This window comes from Leptinotarsa decemlineata, unplaced genomic scaffold (assembly GCF_025532065.1).
Source record: "Leptinotarsa decemlineata unplaced genomic scaffold, Ldec_3_MD MMD2_tig00002159_RagTag_RagTag, whole genome shotgun sequence".
Classification (NCBI taxonomy): Eukaryota; Metazoa; Arthropoda; class Insecta; order Coleoptera; family Chrysomelidae; genus Leptinotarsa; species Leptinotarsa decemlineata.
In genome coordinates this window covers 5,762,522-5,779,103 of record NW_027412574.1, presented here as the reverse complement: position 1 = coordinate 5,779,103, position 16,582 = coordinate 5,762,522, and the positions used below count along the sequence as shown (strand labels likewise).

General features: G+C 34.4%; 1 protein-coding gene and 1 long non-coding RNA gene across 2 annotated transcripts; one reads left to right on the top strand and one right to left on the bottom strand.

The window, feature by feature from the left end:
• Positions 1–135: 135 nt before the first annotated feature.
• LOC141483011 (turripeptide Ici9.2-like) lies at positions 136–6,137 on the bottom strand. Its single transcript, XM_074177118.1, has 3 exons — positions 5,979–6,137; positions 3,720–3,908; positions 136–280 (listed from the first exon to the last, which is right to left on the bottom strand). Exons 1-3 carry the CDS (start codon positions 6,010–6,012, stop codon positions 222–224), a joined length of 282 nt encoding a protein of 93 aa, XP_074033219.1. The 5' UTR covers positions 6,013–6,137; the 3' UTR covers positions 136–221.
• Positions 5,347–12,252, top strand: LOC141483012 (uncharacterized). Its single transcript, XR_012465856.1, has 3 exons — positions 5,347–5,631; positions 6,629–6,876; positions 11,590–12,252. It is a non-coding gene; the product is annotated as an uncharacterized lncRNA (long non-coding RNA).
• Positions 12,253–16,582: the final 4,330 nt, after the last annotated feature.

The window sequence follows — 16,582 nt, the reverse complement described above, 5'->3', positions numbered from 1 at the left end:
ATTAAAAGGGATTGAACAATTTAACAATATCGGCAAATGACAAAATTTCCAAGTTCAGATTTACTTTAAATAATGTGATATATTTGACTGATTCCAAGTATATATAAAAATGATTGGTAATACAAACTGAAGAAATACTTTGATGTTATTTTATTGAATTGAAACATACATCTTGTTGATATCTGATGATGATTACGAGTTTTAGCGTATCAAGTTGATTTTTATTGAAGACGAACTCCACCACCTCCAGGGCATTCACCATTGCTTACAACCTTCAAATCTGGAAAAAAGTGAGAACATTTCATGATTATTGTCATGAGAATTGCAATACATTGGACAACTGTCTCATCATATGAAGGCTAGTTCTTTATTATAAAACTCCAGTTCCAAATTCTGGTCAGTCAGTTAACAATTTGACATGAGTATATTGAACAAAGAAGACAAGGTTTGAAATAATGGGAGTTGATGAATTCAATTGATAAATTGTTTGTGATTCAATTTGGTCAAGCGTTATATCCCGAGTGCACTAAGTTGAATAGAGGAAAATGTGTACAAATTCATAATTAATGAAATGTTGTAAGCAAATTGCTTGATTGTATAATTTCACGAGCAAATTTTTTGAAATTATGGGTTTGCACGCATTATGGTCGATTGAGAGTAGTATACAAAAGATTATAAGAACTCAAAAAATCACCTTCAAAATTCAAATTTTAAGATTTACGTGAAATAGGAATAATTCAGTTTCGTTTCAATCGGTTAAACAGGTCTTCTTCATTTAATCACGCTGTTAACGCTGCCTAGCTTTGAATTGTTTGATCGTTTTTATGCATTTGAGGAAATAATTATTTCAAGTGCCTGAAAATGTGACAGTAATCTAAACTAATATTATGAAGAATGAATGAAAGTAGTGAATAAATTCATAAAAGAATATCATTTGACGTGTCAGCCTGGGAGTGTTGGCTCATATAAATTGAAGGATTTGTTCATTTATTCAAACTAGAATCAGATTAGATTCAGATAGGATTGACTTGATCTAGTATTTGTTCCCAGCTCAATAAGAGATAAAAAAGAATAACAAACACTCTTTTGGTAGTTTTGAGTTCCTATTTTGAGTATCAGAACCAAAAATTATTCAGAGTGAGAAACACAGTATGGAATAATTTGACAGTATGCCTTATTACCATGACCTAACCAAAATCAATTTTTCAATTTGGTTGTGTATTAATTCTTTTTGCAATACTAATGTTATATCTTGCTAGCATGCACACCAAGCGGAAAATTCACTCGTTTTCATATTAATACAACTGAGGAATCTTCTACAAGATGCCCTGTCTAATGAAATGTGTGTTCCTTCCTAGGTATCGAAAATGTTTTTGACAACACACCACATGATACCGTTGGGAAACTACATTCTCCTGGTGGTATATCCTTTTAAATGCGATTCCCAACACGGAAATGAGTTCTATATTTCGTTTTGGGACAACCCATTTTCTATCAACCGGAAAAAGAAAGTTTAACGAAGCAGTCTTCAAAATAAAAAAAACTTGTAAATCATCGATAAATCATGCTGGTCAGTACTGTGCCATCCAATGAGCATGTTAGAAGTATCGCCAATATCTGAAGATCTATAAGGCAGATATTCAGGTTTTTTTGGAATGATACTCATATGGACGGAAATAGACCATTTAACACTTATTGATACTTCCTGACTTCTTGATGGAAATAGAGCTAACATGAGAAACTGCCGGATAAAAATATAATGACTATATACCGGCTATCAGATCACTCAGGCATCGCAGGCACACACAAATTGATTATTGTGCCAGATACAGATCAACAAATCCATATATAGGCCCTGAACGAGTTATGGGGCTATTTGATATGGAAGCATATTGAAAAGTGTCTACATGAAAAACATAAAGAGTACTGGGAACGTATCTCCAGAAACACATAACGGAAAACCTTTATATAGAACCATCCGAGAAGAAAACTGAAGAACTTCTTCTACAGAGCAGGAATTGGCTCAAAACAATCATAGAGCTACTCTCTGAGCACTGTCCATTGAGGGGACATCTGAAAAAAATTGGGCTGTAGAACGAACACCTCAGCTGTAGGTAATGCAACAAAGAGATAGAAACATCACGTTCTAATTCACTATCTAAATTTTACACATGCCTTGAGATGATATGAAAATTCAGCTTTATGGAAGAGTTCATCACAATGCATATTCAATGTGTGCTGCAAAACAAAAAAAGGAAACTGGAATGAAAGATTAAGAATCGAGAACCACATCAGAGAGATTGGGTGAAGTGTGTTTTAAAGAGAAAACCACTGTGGTCAGAGATACAACCAGCTGAAACAAACTTTGTAGTAAATCTTCTAAGAGAATAGTGTCACTTCCTAAATCGCTTTAAACGAAATGATTTCGAGTGAAAAGTAATGAAGTACTACAAAATTTTGGGGCACTTTTTACATCGAATAAAACTCGTAAATGTTAAGTTGACTTGACTTGTGTGATCATGAATATGTACGAGCATCAATAATGAATCATAATTCAGAAGATTGTGCCGTTAGGCAAATGTTGCCAGCGCTCTGCTTGTTTCAGTTATCAGTGAGTCTGCAAACCATGAGGTAAGTGATTATTGGGCTCCAGTAACATTGAAATGAGCCAAGTATAAAAACCTTCTGTATTTGTCTATCCAAGATTTCTGCTGTAGTGCGACAAATTGATGAGATCTCGAGGTTCGAAAGTAAACAAGACATCAGGACCAGGTACTCCACTACTAAGAGTAACTATTTTGATAGAATGGTCTGAGTAGAGTTTGTGGGATCTAAAGAGTAATTCCAGACATCTCATCATCTATGATTGAGAAACGAATAGTTCCAATAAATACGTAATTCATTATTTTCCATAACGGATTTAACATTATCCGAAATATAAGTCAACAACTTTGTCTCGACAATAGCGTCGGAATGCCGAGCATTTCAATATAGCATTTGTGTAAGGCCACATTTTGCCTGTGGATAGGCTGGGACCACAGACGTTGGACATGCCATCATCAGCAAACGCATCACAAGTTGCAGTTCAAAAATATTTTTTTTATATTGTCTACTTAGCATGTTTGGTCGTTATTTCTGTGTTAAATTGATTGATGATTGAAGTTTGGAAACTCCTTTGACTCGTTAATTGGAATAATCGAAACAACAAAATCAATGAACTGGTTTAGTAATCCAATAATTTTTTGTTCAAGAAGGGTTGGTTGGGTGACGATCAATTATTCTTAAAAAAACATTTGTTTTCTTGACAACGTTATGAAAAAAATTCAATGCTCCTTCAGGGCTCGAATAGGTGTTTCTTCATGTCGACAATGAGGATATTAAGAAATGTAGATACATAATAAAAATAAAATATACTACAATTTAATTTTCGAGACAAAATAGATATATCTTTAACACGAAAAAAACTCCTTGTCAAGCTCTAAAGATGATTTTTTTTCCAAATTCGAAAGGTTTACAAGAAAACAAATGGTTGTAGAGAAGGATTGATCTTGATACCCAATTAACCCTTATTGAAAAAAAACAAAATCAACTCTTAAACCATGTGATTGTTTCTGCTCAATTCAGCTGATAAAATTACCGAAGTAGGATTTTTCAAAGAGGATTACTTCTGAAACCTCAGGACGGAACATAATATTCAGATATCTATATTTAACACTTACTTTGTGAGTTCTCACAGTTGTAGTTGTCCAAAACGCATTGACTACCAAAACTCTTGTTGCCTTTACCAGTACCATCTCCACCACAAACTGGTTTATAGTCAGTACCACAATCCTTCATACATGGTTTTTTCTTCAATGCTGGTTTGGTCGTTCCCTTGGAAGGACCAGCTTGAACTGCCAGGACAGCCACTGGAATTTATTGTTTCAGATCAGTTATGCTAATTGCACATTCCTTTCAAATAAAAGGAATTTACCCTTAATGTCTTTTACTGTCTTTTCATTCCCAATTATATTTTAGTGAGGTTACATTTCATTCGAATATTTTAAATGGATTTCTCTAGTTAGTTAAAAGGTAGAATTGGATTGGAGCGTCTGGTTCAACTGAATCTGATGAAAACACTTTCACCATTCCAGAACTCAAGCACTGTTTCTCGATAAGCGTTTTGTTAACCGATTCAGCATCATCTGGATATGACTAATGCATTTAATGAATCTCTACCACTATTTACAGACAGGATTAGTTCTTTTGAAAGAGCACTCACGGCTCTAGTGTCAGGTGGTCATCAATGAGCCCAATATATTGAAAGAGTTAGATCTCTGCTACGGAGGGAGATTTCTTGCTTATCAAAACTACTAAGAAACAAAGATTGATTGTTTGTTTATATACTGACATTGTCGATAAAATCTAGTTATTCAAAATGTATGATAAAACAAATTCTTATTAATTAAATAGGCATAACTTAACAACAAATTTTAACAAATTTCAAATATTTGAAGTTGAAAATTACATGTAGAATTTCTTTACTAAGACAACGATTTGAGCATTTAAACAATCAACAGGTGATGAAAAGCACGTGGATAGCCACCATGTCATTTTGATGAAAAGTGAAATTTGATAATATACAGTAATATACAGGAATGCACCTGCCCGGAATATATTCATTTATTATTCTGACTCCCATCCCGGAGTATGTGTTTGTGGAATTGTTGCCGACTTTGTCAGCAGGATGTCGAGTGGTGACCCACCCAGCACTGATGAGGAGCTAGTACTCCGAAACCGGTCTGTCGGTGGTCATTTTCACCAAATGAAATTAATTTCTGCTTTTCATATATAGGAAGTTACTTGCAACGAATCTTCCGAACGGAAGATGTTACACAGGTGCCTGGGTTGGATGTTGTTTTTCCAAAGGGTATCTGCCACATGTACCTACAAAAATGTAGTTCTCACATGAGAGGCAAGAGTTTGGTATTTTCATAACATCTGAATAACATCTGGTAGATAATTCTTTCTTATAGGTTTTCTTTCATTTTCCATACATCAATCAGAACTAGAAAGGTTTTTTTCACAAAAAAATGATTGTATTTTACTTGATGAAGTACATATGTTATACTTCAACAAGCATTCAGTGCTTCATAAAATTAATATGGCATGAAACATTCATATTATTTTTGATGTAACAATTTGACAAATTAATTTCTTGGCATGATATTTGGTTGATATACATTAACGTTAGAAAATACGACTAGAAATAAGAGAAAAATAAACAGGCATTCTTATGAAAAAAATATTGATAAGAAGGTTCAAGCAGGTCGATCTGTAAAGATAACTGCGAATTGTGATTTTGAATTTGCATAACAAGTCTCTCCATCGAAGATAAAATGACTGGAATGAAGAACCCAAAAATACTGATAAATCATTGTGATGAAAAATAAGTCCTTCTGCGAAATTCAGTCACCTTTGTCACATTCCAAATCAACCAAATCGATGAATTAAGTATATCAATTGTTCATAATGCAATTCTGAGCATTTTTGGAACGTTGTTGTATTTACGAAATTCTTTCAAAATGATCAAAGTATTATTATTCTTATAGGTGTGCTGTATTACGATGGGGGGGAGTGGAGGATAAGTGAGTAAGTATTAAAAAAAACAAATGTTGGTGTTTTTTTCGTTAGTTTTCGGACTTTGTCAGAATAATATAAGGTTTAAGTAATAATATCACATATCTTTCATTTGAATTTTTTTCAAAGAATTAATGGTAATGAGTTTACTAAGTATAATGTATCAAGTCTTCTTCAAAATGTCCAATGAAAATGAATCTGTCATTTGAACACCTTGAGAATATTTCTTGTTGTTTGTTAATATTCTTTGTTCTGTAAGAGATTGAAATCTTAAAAATAAAATACAAAAGCGATATTGAAAATCGACAAGTTTTAACTCGTGTAACTGCGCAAAAAATTTTTGGAATGATTTCACTCACCAAGCACAATAAGAAGTACAATTGTTGTTTTCATTGCAATTATTTAGACACTGTGTTCTGGCAAATACACTGATGAGATAATGAACATGATCCGTTTTTATATAGTGATCCCCTCTGCATTAGTCCTTGCGCTGTAAACCGCTTTAAATTAATTTCTCACGTGTTAACAATCCAGTTACGGCAAATTCTGACCTACGAGAACTGATTCTCGTCCACTATTTGCATGGTACAGATTACTCATTCAAAACTCATTTATTGCGTCTACGAGTAAGTTCGGTTACTGAAACTTAGTTTTTCTTTTCATTTATTCTTTCAGGAAACTAAAAATATTGAAAACAAGATTTTCTTTTGTGTTATCATTTGTCGATCTGACAAAAGTAGTAAAGAAAAATGAACAAATGTTAAAAATGCTTCTATAACTTTATGTTTAACCAATACATTGTTTCACAGTTCTTCTGTCAGGGTTTAAGCGTTAAGTTATATCAACTATGATGATCTACCGAGGTCATTCAATTAGGCATGGAACAATACAGTAAGGTGACTCCTCTATAACGTTGTTTATGAAAACCTTGCCTTTCAACAGTGTCGTAAAACTTGAGCATTCAGATGAAATTTCATCGAATACACTATGAAAATACATTTTTTTTTAGAAAAGCTGGAAAACACGTTCAACGGAAACGAAGACACATGTAACAGGTAATTCAACTTTAAAGTACACTATTGAGGATGTTAGTGTCACATAAAATGTCCGGCGGAATCAAATCGGAGGATCTGGAAGGCCATTCCGTAGAACGTCTCCTTCCAATCCATCTACACGAAAAGTTATTATCGATGAACTGTGACTCGCTGCTTCGCATGGAGAAGAAGCACCATTATTGTCCAAACATTTGGTCTTGTGGTAAAAATTTATTTATTATAATGTGAATTTTCATTTTCAACAATTGAGAATGTACGTGTATATTTGACTAATATAATTAAGAAAACAAACTTCAATAATATCCGTCGATGAGTACTCTTTATTTTTCGGATGAAAATATTCACATAATGATCATAATATTCTCTCTTTATTTAAATTGAAGGGGGTATATTTCTGGGAAATAATAATTTTCGGCAAAGAAAGGTATTGGTTTTCTACTTCTCCATATTTATACAAAAAAATGTGGGTTTTTTTCAAAGAAAGGAAGGAAGCAATCAATTTCAAAAAGGTACCTCTGTACAAAGTTGTGTAGATCATGCAAAGAAGTATATTTGAGACACAAACTGGAAGAAAAAGTCCCTATCGAAACAACTCCTTTCATATAAACATCGAATTACACGAAAGAAAATTACTTTCGAAACAAATACTTTCATATGAACACTTAATTATACAAAAACAATTTTCTCTATTCAGTTCGTGTTCCAAACGTTTGTTATGGAATTGAATCAGACATTCACAGGATTGCTACCCAATATTGTATATAAAAGAGGTAATATTTCACTTACATGGAACACTTTCATCCTCACTGGTAGACATCCGATGTTTCGTCATTAAACACTTGCATTATCGGCTCTTCAGTACCAAATCTGGATAACATAATGAATAAAATAGGTAAAAAAATGTTTTGTCAAACGGTTTTATTGAAATAGACAGATAATAATGGTATAGATAATGTACTAGAAAGTAGTGAATAATTCGGAGGCTCCTAGGATAGCAGTCATCACACCACTCTTCTAAGTAATCAACGGTATTGATCTGATAAAAGACTAATGAAATCGTTGGGCATAGCGTAACCTGAGTAAATATGTAAATACCCGACGATTTATTTATTTTTTTAATCTGATCAATACCGTAGATTACTGAGGAGAGTGGTGTGATGACTGCAGTTTAGGACCTTCCGAATTAGTTTTCAGTACATCATTAACATGTTTTTTTTTCGATAAAACCGTTTGACAGAAATTAATTTTTATTATTTTATTTTCAGATTTTTAGTTTCTGATTTTGTCACTTAATTCTTCTCATTCTGTTTAGTTCATTTAGTGCCTAAGTATTACAATATAATATGTAATCTGCTATTTTGTAGCTGCGGCCATCTTGAATTTGCATCTTTTTCAAAGTGTACTACTATTCTACTAGTCAATGCTTGTCATTTGATACCCGCATTGAGGTAGTTGTGAAACGATATATAATACGTTATTTTCTAGCTGCGGCCATTTTGAATTTACAAAAACTAAATGTGTGTACCAAATATCAGATCAATCTGTTAACAGGAATGGTTAGGTTAGGTTCAAATTGAGTGGGTCTATTCGACCCTCCACCGCAACCCACAAGGGTTTATTGTGGCCTACATCTATTCACACTCGACCAAATAAACCCAGCTTCTTCACGAAGCCGATTAGTTTGTATGATGAGTGGTCTTTCAGGTCAGATGGTAATTGTACGGTTCTGCCGAACTCAAAACCTGATTCGGTCCCCAGCGGGACAGTCACAAAGTATGTGACTGTGACTGTCTCTGCATATGATGATTCAAATGACAGTGACCCGCGGAAGGCCTGTTAGACATCGTAGTTCATCTCTACTGTAGTCCAACAACTGTTTAGTATCAAGCTTCGAAGAGTGAATAAACACCTTGGAGTGAGCCGATTCTGGAAGATTCTGCTAGAAGTCCATAAATCTTCTTGCCATCCAAGTGTTCCACGTTTGTTTGGTAAAACTCAAAGCGATGCCAATGACAGGTTCTAGTCCGATGAAGCTGCTTGCAGCACCCTCCTTTGCAAGGGGGTCAGTGCCTCATTGCCTTCAAGGCCAGTATGGTCAGGAATCCCGACCAAGGACAATTTAAGTCTTCCCATCGAGGAGAGTCGTTTTTGGCAATTTGCTACCAATTTAGACATTGCTCGGTAGGAGCCAAGAGCTTCCAACGCCGCTTGAATATCCGAGAATATTATTATTAACTTGTGTATGAGGTTGGATTCTTTCAATCTCTCCGCACACAATTCAATAGCGTAAATTTCCACTTGAAATACAGAGGCATAGGTTATGTCCTGGATCTGCGACTGAAAACACCTGCACCAGAACCGGAAGGTGTTTCTGATCCATCTGTAAACCAACAACTATCTCTACTCGGGAACAGTACTATATAACAGTACTATAACGCAGTTCTTAGTTGACAGTTGGACGTATGAAGTCAGAGATCTTTTCCAGAATGCTGTGACTTTCAGTGTCAACCAGCAGTCTGTTGTACTCTGCATTAAATTGATTTGTGCAATTGGCAATGTGCACAAGTCTATATGCAGTCCATCTAGCAACTCTCTCCAAAAAATGTGGAGAGGAGGTGGATCTAAAAGGATATCCGTGGCCGCTGACGGTGTGGTACTGATGGCACCAATGAACTAAACAAGCCTGTCTCTATAAGCCAGAGAGCTTCGCCTGGGCCGTTTTCTGGGAAGCTTTCGACCACCAGGCAATTGCACTGTAAGTGATCATTGGCCTGACAATCATCGTATAAATTCAATGGATTTGTTTGGGACCTAAACCCTAAGTTTTAAAGATATTTCACCTCCGTTCCAAATGGAATGACTGCACCATTGAGGGAAAGTGGCGGTAGATCTTTTAATTTTCTCCTCTTGATGAAGAGGATTATCACAGTTCTGCTGGGGTTGACAGACATCTGCTTTCTCAGGCACCAACTGTGAACAACGTCCAACGATCTTTGGAGGATATTACTAGCTACCATTCCCGACGTGGACCTTGCCAAGATGTCCTCTGTCGAGGGCTATCCATCAGGAGTGATCACAGAAAGGGAGATAGTACTCCACCTTGAGGGTAGCCCCTGTTGACCCTGACCTAATGGCCTCGCCTTGAAGAATCGTAGTTGCAGTTCTGTTCACCAGCATGGCATAGATCCAGCCAGCCAGTTATTGTCGATCCTATAGATTCAGGTAGTGCCTTGTCGAAGGATCCTTCAATATTGAGAAATACAGCAACGGCAATCCCCTTGTTGTCACGGAAATGGGAAATTTTCTCTTCAAGGTTGTTCAATGCTAAATCTGTCGATTTGCCGGTTTGATAAGCATACTGGTGGATATTCAGGGGATATGCATATAATGCCACCCTCCTTATGTGTCCGTCCAGTATCCTCCCAAGTCCTTTCAACAGGAAGGATGTAAGGTAAGGATGATTGGTCGTACCGATTTAGGGTGTGGGTCTTTCTGATCCACTTTAGGTATATAAACCAACCACCCTTGCTCCCAACCAATTGGGTGGTATATAGTTTCACGCTAGACTAGCTAGAGGTAAATCAGAGATACTCTCACAGAACATATAAAATTTATTTTATATGTTTGTGATTATTTGATGTGTATGTCTTTCAAGTCTCGAGAAAACATTGCAACTTAATGGGATTATCGCGTTTTTACTCATCTTCACATGAGACCCATTCCAATAATTGTATTTCCTATACTGCATTTAGAGATCATTTGTTTGATATACAATTTTAATTTTTGTTCGAATTTCCACCTGTAATTATTATTTCAAGGCGATCCCTGCAAAACGTGGCCAAACTGCAAAATTGTATTTCTTGGTGTTACTCAATTCATGAATTCTCACACATTTTTTTACTGTCCGGTATTTTCTGATATCTAGACACGAATTTATTTATTTATTTATTTATTTGCGGATTTGCCATTGTACAATGAACACATAAATAGTGTGATTGAAAAAATTAAAAATTGAATAATAATACAGAATACCAAAAAAAAAACAAATAATAATTAATTATTGATAATAATAATCAGCAGTTTCTTCATAGTGGGTCAATATAGTTGCTATTCTTATTTGTTAATCTAAGCATTCTAGTGACGGTTTCATTTAAATTTAGGACATAGCTAGTAGAAGGGTTGGGAACTTAAAACAACTCCGACACTCTGGTCTTCTTGTATTTACATTGAAGTTAATCATTTGTGTTACAAATGGACAGTTCATATCACCATTTATAGTTTTATGAAGAAGTCTTAGATCAATTTATATAGATCAATATATATATATATATATATATATATATATATATATATATATATATATATGCTGAACTGATTTTTTCGGGTATTTGATCCGTGTATGTGATATTATCTCTAATTTCACCGACGTTTCGACAAAATCTCATTTGTCATTATCAAGGTGTGCTGTTACGTGTTCAGAAGTTTGTTGACCTTGCTCAACTCACTTCTTACTATACTGGTAAAATGGTATTCGTTACGTGTTCAGAGGTAGAGTAGTCCATAAACCCTCTACTACCTACTATTTAAATGTTGTTGAGTTTTACCTGAGTTCTTCTTCTTCTTAGTTGACCTCATCCCCCCGTTAAGGTATCGAATATGAAATCTGAAGTTTTCACGGATAGGAATATGCTGAACTGGTTTTTCCGGGTATTTGATCCGTGTATGTGATATTATCTCTAATTTCACCGACGTTTCAACAAAATCTCATTTGTCATTATCAAGGTGTGCTGAACACGTAACAGTAACGTAAAAATTGGGGTAGTGATTTTGAAACCGTAACACCATCACTGTATATTATCAATTTGTGTATATAGGTATCAGAAAATACCACCACTAATAAAATCTGTTTTTCTAGTTTCATAGAGTCTCCGATTACTTGTCCACAGAGACCATTGAGCCTCAGAAGATTCCTCAAATATTCCATAGGATACAAATGATGCTGAAATTTCTCCATCCCGGAACTTTACATCCTACATTTTATCTGTGAACTCATGTGAATAAACAAAACTTGAAGTCAACTTTCAACTGTTTGGTTAGTCATTCAGCAATTTCATGAATTGGTAACTTATGGCGAAGACAATTAGTCTCACCGACTTGCCAGTCGACTTGTAGGAACTGTAGGATAGGAAACCGGTAGACTTCTCTTCAAAGTTGGTGCAATCAAGTTTTGACACTTTCCAAATGTGTTTTTTACTTCTCAAACTATTTTAGAGGATTGGCTCCTTGGTAATTTCTTATAGGAAGCGTTCTCAACTAAATTATCTCTCAAATATGATTTGTACAGTATCATAACCTGAATGCCTTTGTCTGCTCCCAGATAAATAAACTCTTTCTCTTCCAATCATTTGATAATGTTTTCTCTTTTTCTTTCTCTACCCGAAATCATCGATGTAACTGTAAGGCGCGTCAAGAAGAGAGTTGCAGTTCTGATATATGGGAACAGTGTATGTTTTGAACATTCCAGACATTACAAATGGCTATTGTGATATATAAACCCACGAAACATTTATAGCAAATAAATAATTTTCATTCATTCATTCCTGGATTCCCTGAATCCATTTTGTTCCAGTGTATCGAGAAAATCAATAGACTTTCAGTATCAAAAAATTTATGCTTTCTATATCTCCATATTGATACAAAAAATGTGGATATCTTCCAAAGAAAGGAAGGCAGCAATCAATTTCAAAAATTAACTCTAAATGAAGATGCGTAAATCATGCAAAGAAGTAACTTTCATACACAAACTGAAAGATAAAGCTCCCTCGAAACAGCTATTTTCATATAAACATTGAATTGGACGAATGAAAAATACTTTCGAAACAAATACTTTTATATGAACGCTGAATTATACGAAAAAACACTTTCCTCTATTCCGTTTGTATTCCAAACATTCGTAAGGAATCGAATCACATATAATTCACAGGATTCACACGATATGATAAATGAAGAAGTACAATTTCATTTATATGAAACACTGTTATCCTCACTGGTAGCCATGCGATGTTTCGCCGTAAGACATTTACCTTATCGGCTCATTAGTACTGAATACGGATATCATTATAAAAAAAACACTCAATTCTTTCATAAAATTACGACTTTTTGTCACGAAATAAGTTGAATCTACTCATGTCATCGATGACAGTACGTAAATAACATTCTCTTCCTCATTTGATTCCCTCACAACTTTAGTTCCACGTTTGGTTATCGACGTGTCTGTATACTAAGTATTAATGCTGAGTAAGTAGAACATTCAGAAATGTGCCTTCCAAATTATGTGTATTATAACTGATTGCAGAAGCAATCAAATCATTGTGGAAAAAAAACGTTTTCGCTTCCTACTTCTCCATCAATATTCAAAAAATTGTGGATCGCTTCCAATGAACGGAAGAAAGCAATTGATTACAAAATACTATTCATAAAGATGTGTAGATCGTGCAAAAAATTACCTTTCAGACACAAACTGAAAGGAGCATCCCTCTTGAAACAACTACTTTTATATGAACATTGAACATATAGAAAACACAGTTTGTCCTCCAAAGACTCGTTATGGAATTGAATCAGATATCATCCACAGGATTGCTACACACTAATAGTAGATGACAAAATTTAACTTGAATACTGTCATCCTCACTGGTACACATCCGATATTTCGACGTGAGACAGTGTGACATGTAAGTGAAAAATTATTTCACTTACATGTCTGCCCTGTGAATGATATCTGATTCGATGCCAAATGAATGTTTGGAAAACAAACGGAATAGAGAAGAGTATTTTCCATAACTGGGTGTTATCTGAGGAGTTTGAACTGATTTGTTTTTGATAGTTTGAATTGAAGGGGTTATATTTTTAGGAGTGATTAATTTTTGGGAAACATCGGTGTATATCACTGAGGGTGACAGTGTTCCATGTAAGTGCAATTTATTAGCATTCATTCAAAGTAGAACTCATGTGAATGATATCCGATTTTTATTCCACAACGAATGTTTGAAATACAAACTGAGTAGAGAAAAGTATCTTCTGTATAATTCAGTGTTCATATAAAAGTATTCGTTTCGAAAGGGTTTTTCTTTCATGTAATTCAATGTTGATATGAAAATATCCCTTTCGAAGGAGCTTTATCTCCTAGTTTGTGTCTGTAAGTTAGTCCTTTGCATGATCTACACATCTTCATTTAAAGTTAATTTTTAAAATTGATTTCTTCCTTCCTTTCTTTGTAAGATTCCTACATTATCTAATTACGATGGAGAAATATAGAAAGCTAAAACCTTGCTTTTCCAAAAATTAATCTCTCCTCTGAAAATATACCCTTAAAATTCAAAAGTATGTTATTCACTATGAAAAAGCTACTCTGCTAGCGAAACATGTCGTGGTGTTTTTGAAAATAAAGTTCGTGAAAATCAAATTGTTAGATGTAGTTTGTTAAATAAAAATTTCAGCCAGGTAACAGAGATCCAGTTTCTGTTATCTGATAAGAGATTTCCACCAAATGGACAAAACCATAATAAAACAGCAACTGTGTCGATTTCGACAAAACAAAAGCTTGAGTTTACACCAAACAACAAGTTGGAATACGTGATAATGAATAAAAAGCTCTCAAAAATATGAGAAAAACCTCAGTCGATTCGGAATGTGCTCTAAAAAAATGTATTCGACTGTTATGAGCAAAATAATCAAGAAAAATGAGGTGTTCCGTTTTTTTCAACAACATTGAAACGGTGAATATTCAAGAAATGAAACGAAAGACTCTCAAAGAGGAGGAAATTCCCAATAAAAAAGTGCCAACTCCCGAAAATGTACTCCATTATTTATATTATATTACCGCAGACGTATAGCTGCTGAATAAAGCGTTTTAACGAAAATATATTTTTTCAACCAAATGGACATTCATATTTGGCTCATTTCTCAACAATCGAATAATGTGTTGTACTTTTATATCTATATTTATGGTACTTTTATATTTTACATTCAGTAGACGAGTCAAGGATTGAGATTGTTGTTTCCCAATGAGTTGTGAGGATTGCGATAAAAAGCATGTTGGTCAAAATAGGCGAACAATAAAAAATCGCTACATGAAACATGTTTCACATATTCGATTTCATAGACCAGAGTCTAGAGTGGCTCAACATGTCTCAGATAACTTGTGATACACTGTTTGGAACCTTTGGTGTGGTAATGAATATTTCTGGAGTTTTATCCCAACACAAAACCGTTATTATTAACACATCGACATGTATTTCAGCTAATCTTCCTCTTGAAGATGATCACTTAGTGATTGAAACACGTGTCGAAATGGTCAAAATAACTATTTGGTATTAGAACTCCAGTAATATTCATGTGTAAGAGAATATTAACAGAATATGTGAGAAATGCTTGAGTTTGTACACCGTTATATGACAAAATGATTTTAGATTTGTGATATTATTATATTAAAATAATGTATAAATTCAGATTGGGTACAGTGCAATTATATAGTACAATATTTGTAAACAATAAATTTCCATTTCGAGTGGGGCGACATTACCTAAGCATGTGGTATGCTTGTGCTGCTTTGTCAACCCACCTCGAAGTGGACTACACACTAGTTATGATTCGCCGAGCGAGAAATTAATAGTACCTAAATAATACATGTAAAATCACTTTTAATATAGATGGTGTACAACTAAGTACAATAATAAACTAATACTTATTCACTGAGATGTTAAAAAAAGAAAAAAAAAAGTAAGAAAATAGAGAAAAATAATAAAATTACATAAAGAAATGGAGTTGAGAAAGAGAGAGAGAGTGAGGAAAATAGAGACTGGAGTCTTTCTTATGAATTGAGTGGGGAGATCAGATAATGCAAAATATATTTGGGTTTTCACGTATACAATTTTTTACCGCTTTTTTGAACAGATGTGGTTTTTCTATAACCTTGATTTCCATGGGTAACGCATTGAAAAATTTAGCACCAAAATAAAAAATACATCTTTGTGTATGAGTTTTATTGAACTTTGGGATGCTGATGAATAGATTTTCCACCGATCTGGTTTGCCTTTGTATTTCATTGTTATATATTTTAGTGAAAGTAAAGTTATGTTTATTTGAATGCATCCATAGGAGACAGTTATAAATATATAAACTACGGGTATTCATTAATCCATTTTCTTGATACAATTTTTCTGTTGAGAAAATTTTAGGTTTCTTGAATAATATTTTTAGGACAGTATTCTGGGTTGTTTGAAGTCGGCTCAGAACGTTGTCAAACATTCCTCCCCAAACGGTGATACAATATCTTAATACCGATTCGGCAAGGGAGTTATAAATCATTAATAAATTTTTTTAATCTAGAATATCACGGAGGGCGTAGAATTGTCTCATCAGTATCCTGAGTCGTTTGATCATGTAATTGGCATGTACCTCCCATCTTAAATGTTGATCCACCATCACACCTAAGTATTTTATATTTTGAGTCCTTTCTATAGTAGGGCAGGAACAATCGTTCGAAAGTTAGGAAATGAGAAAATGTGAAAAAATTAATGAACAGCAACAAAGGTACCATTCCAAACAGCTCATCATCGCTTGATAATGCTAACTACCTATCAAGTCAGGTTGAATAAAAGCTTGTAATAGCAATTACACCCATTTCTGTTATAAAAATCTACATCTTTACACTGCTATTGAAACCATCAAAGGCATTTTATTGGGCATGTATAAGTATCTTCTGAATACATCACAATTTTAAGCAGTAACTGCAATTGACAGCCTCCTATTTAGGCGATGGTTCTTCAGCTGATGACAGCTGAACCGAAGGCAGAATGCTCCCACCCTTTCAGATCAAACTTGGCATTAGCAAAGAGACTTGTCGAAAC

Bases quoted from the DNA above. Each gene is read 5' to 3' on its own strand.
- LOC141483011 (XM_074177118.1), bottom strand. From the start codon at position 6,012: ATGAAAACAACAATTGTACTTCTTATTGTGCTTG. The intron at 3,909-5,978 runs GTGAGTGAAATC...AATAAATTCCAG, and splicing joins TGTACTTCTTATTGTGCTTG to TGGCTGTCCTGGCAGTTCAA. The intron at 281-3,719 runs GTAAGTGTTAAA...ACTTTTTTCCAG, and splicing joins CAACTGTGAGAACTCACAAA to ATTTGAAGGTTGTAAGCAAT.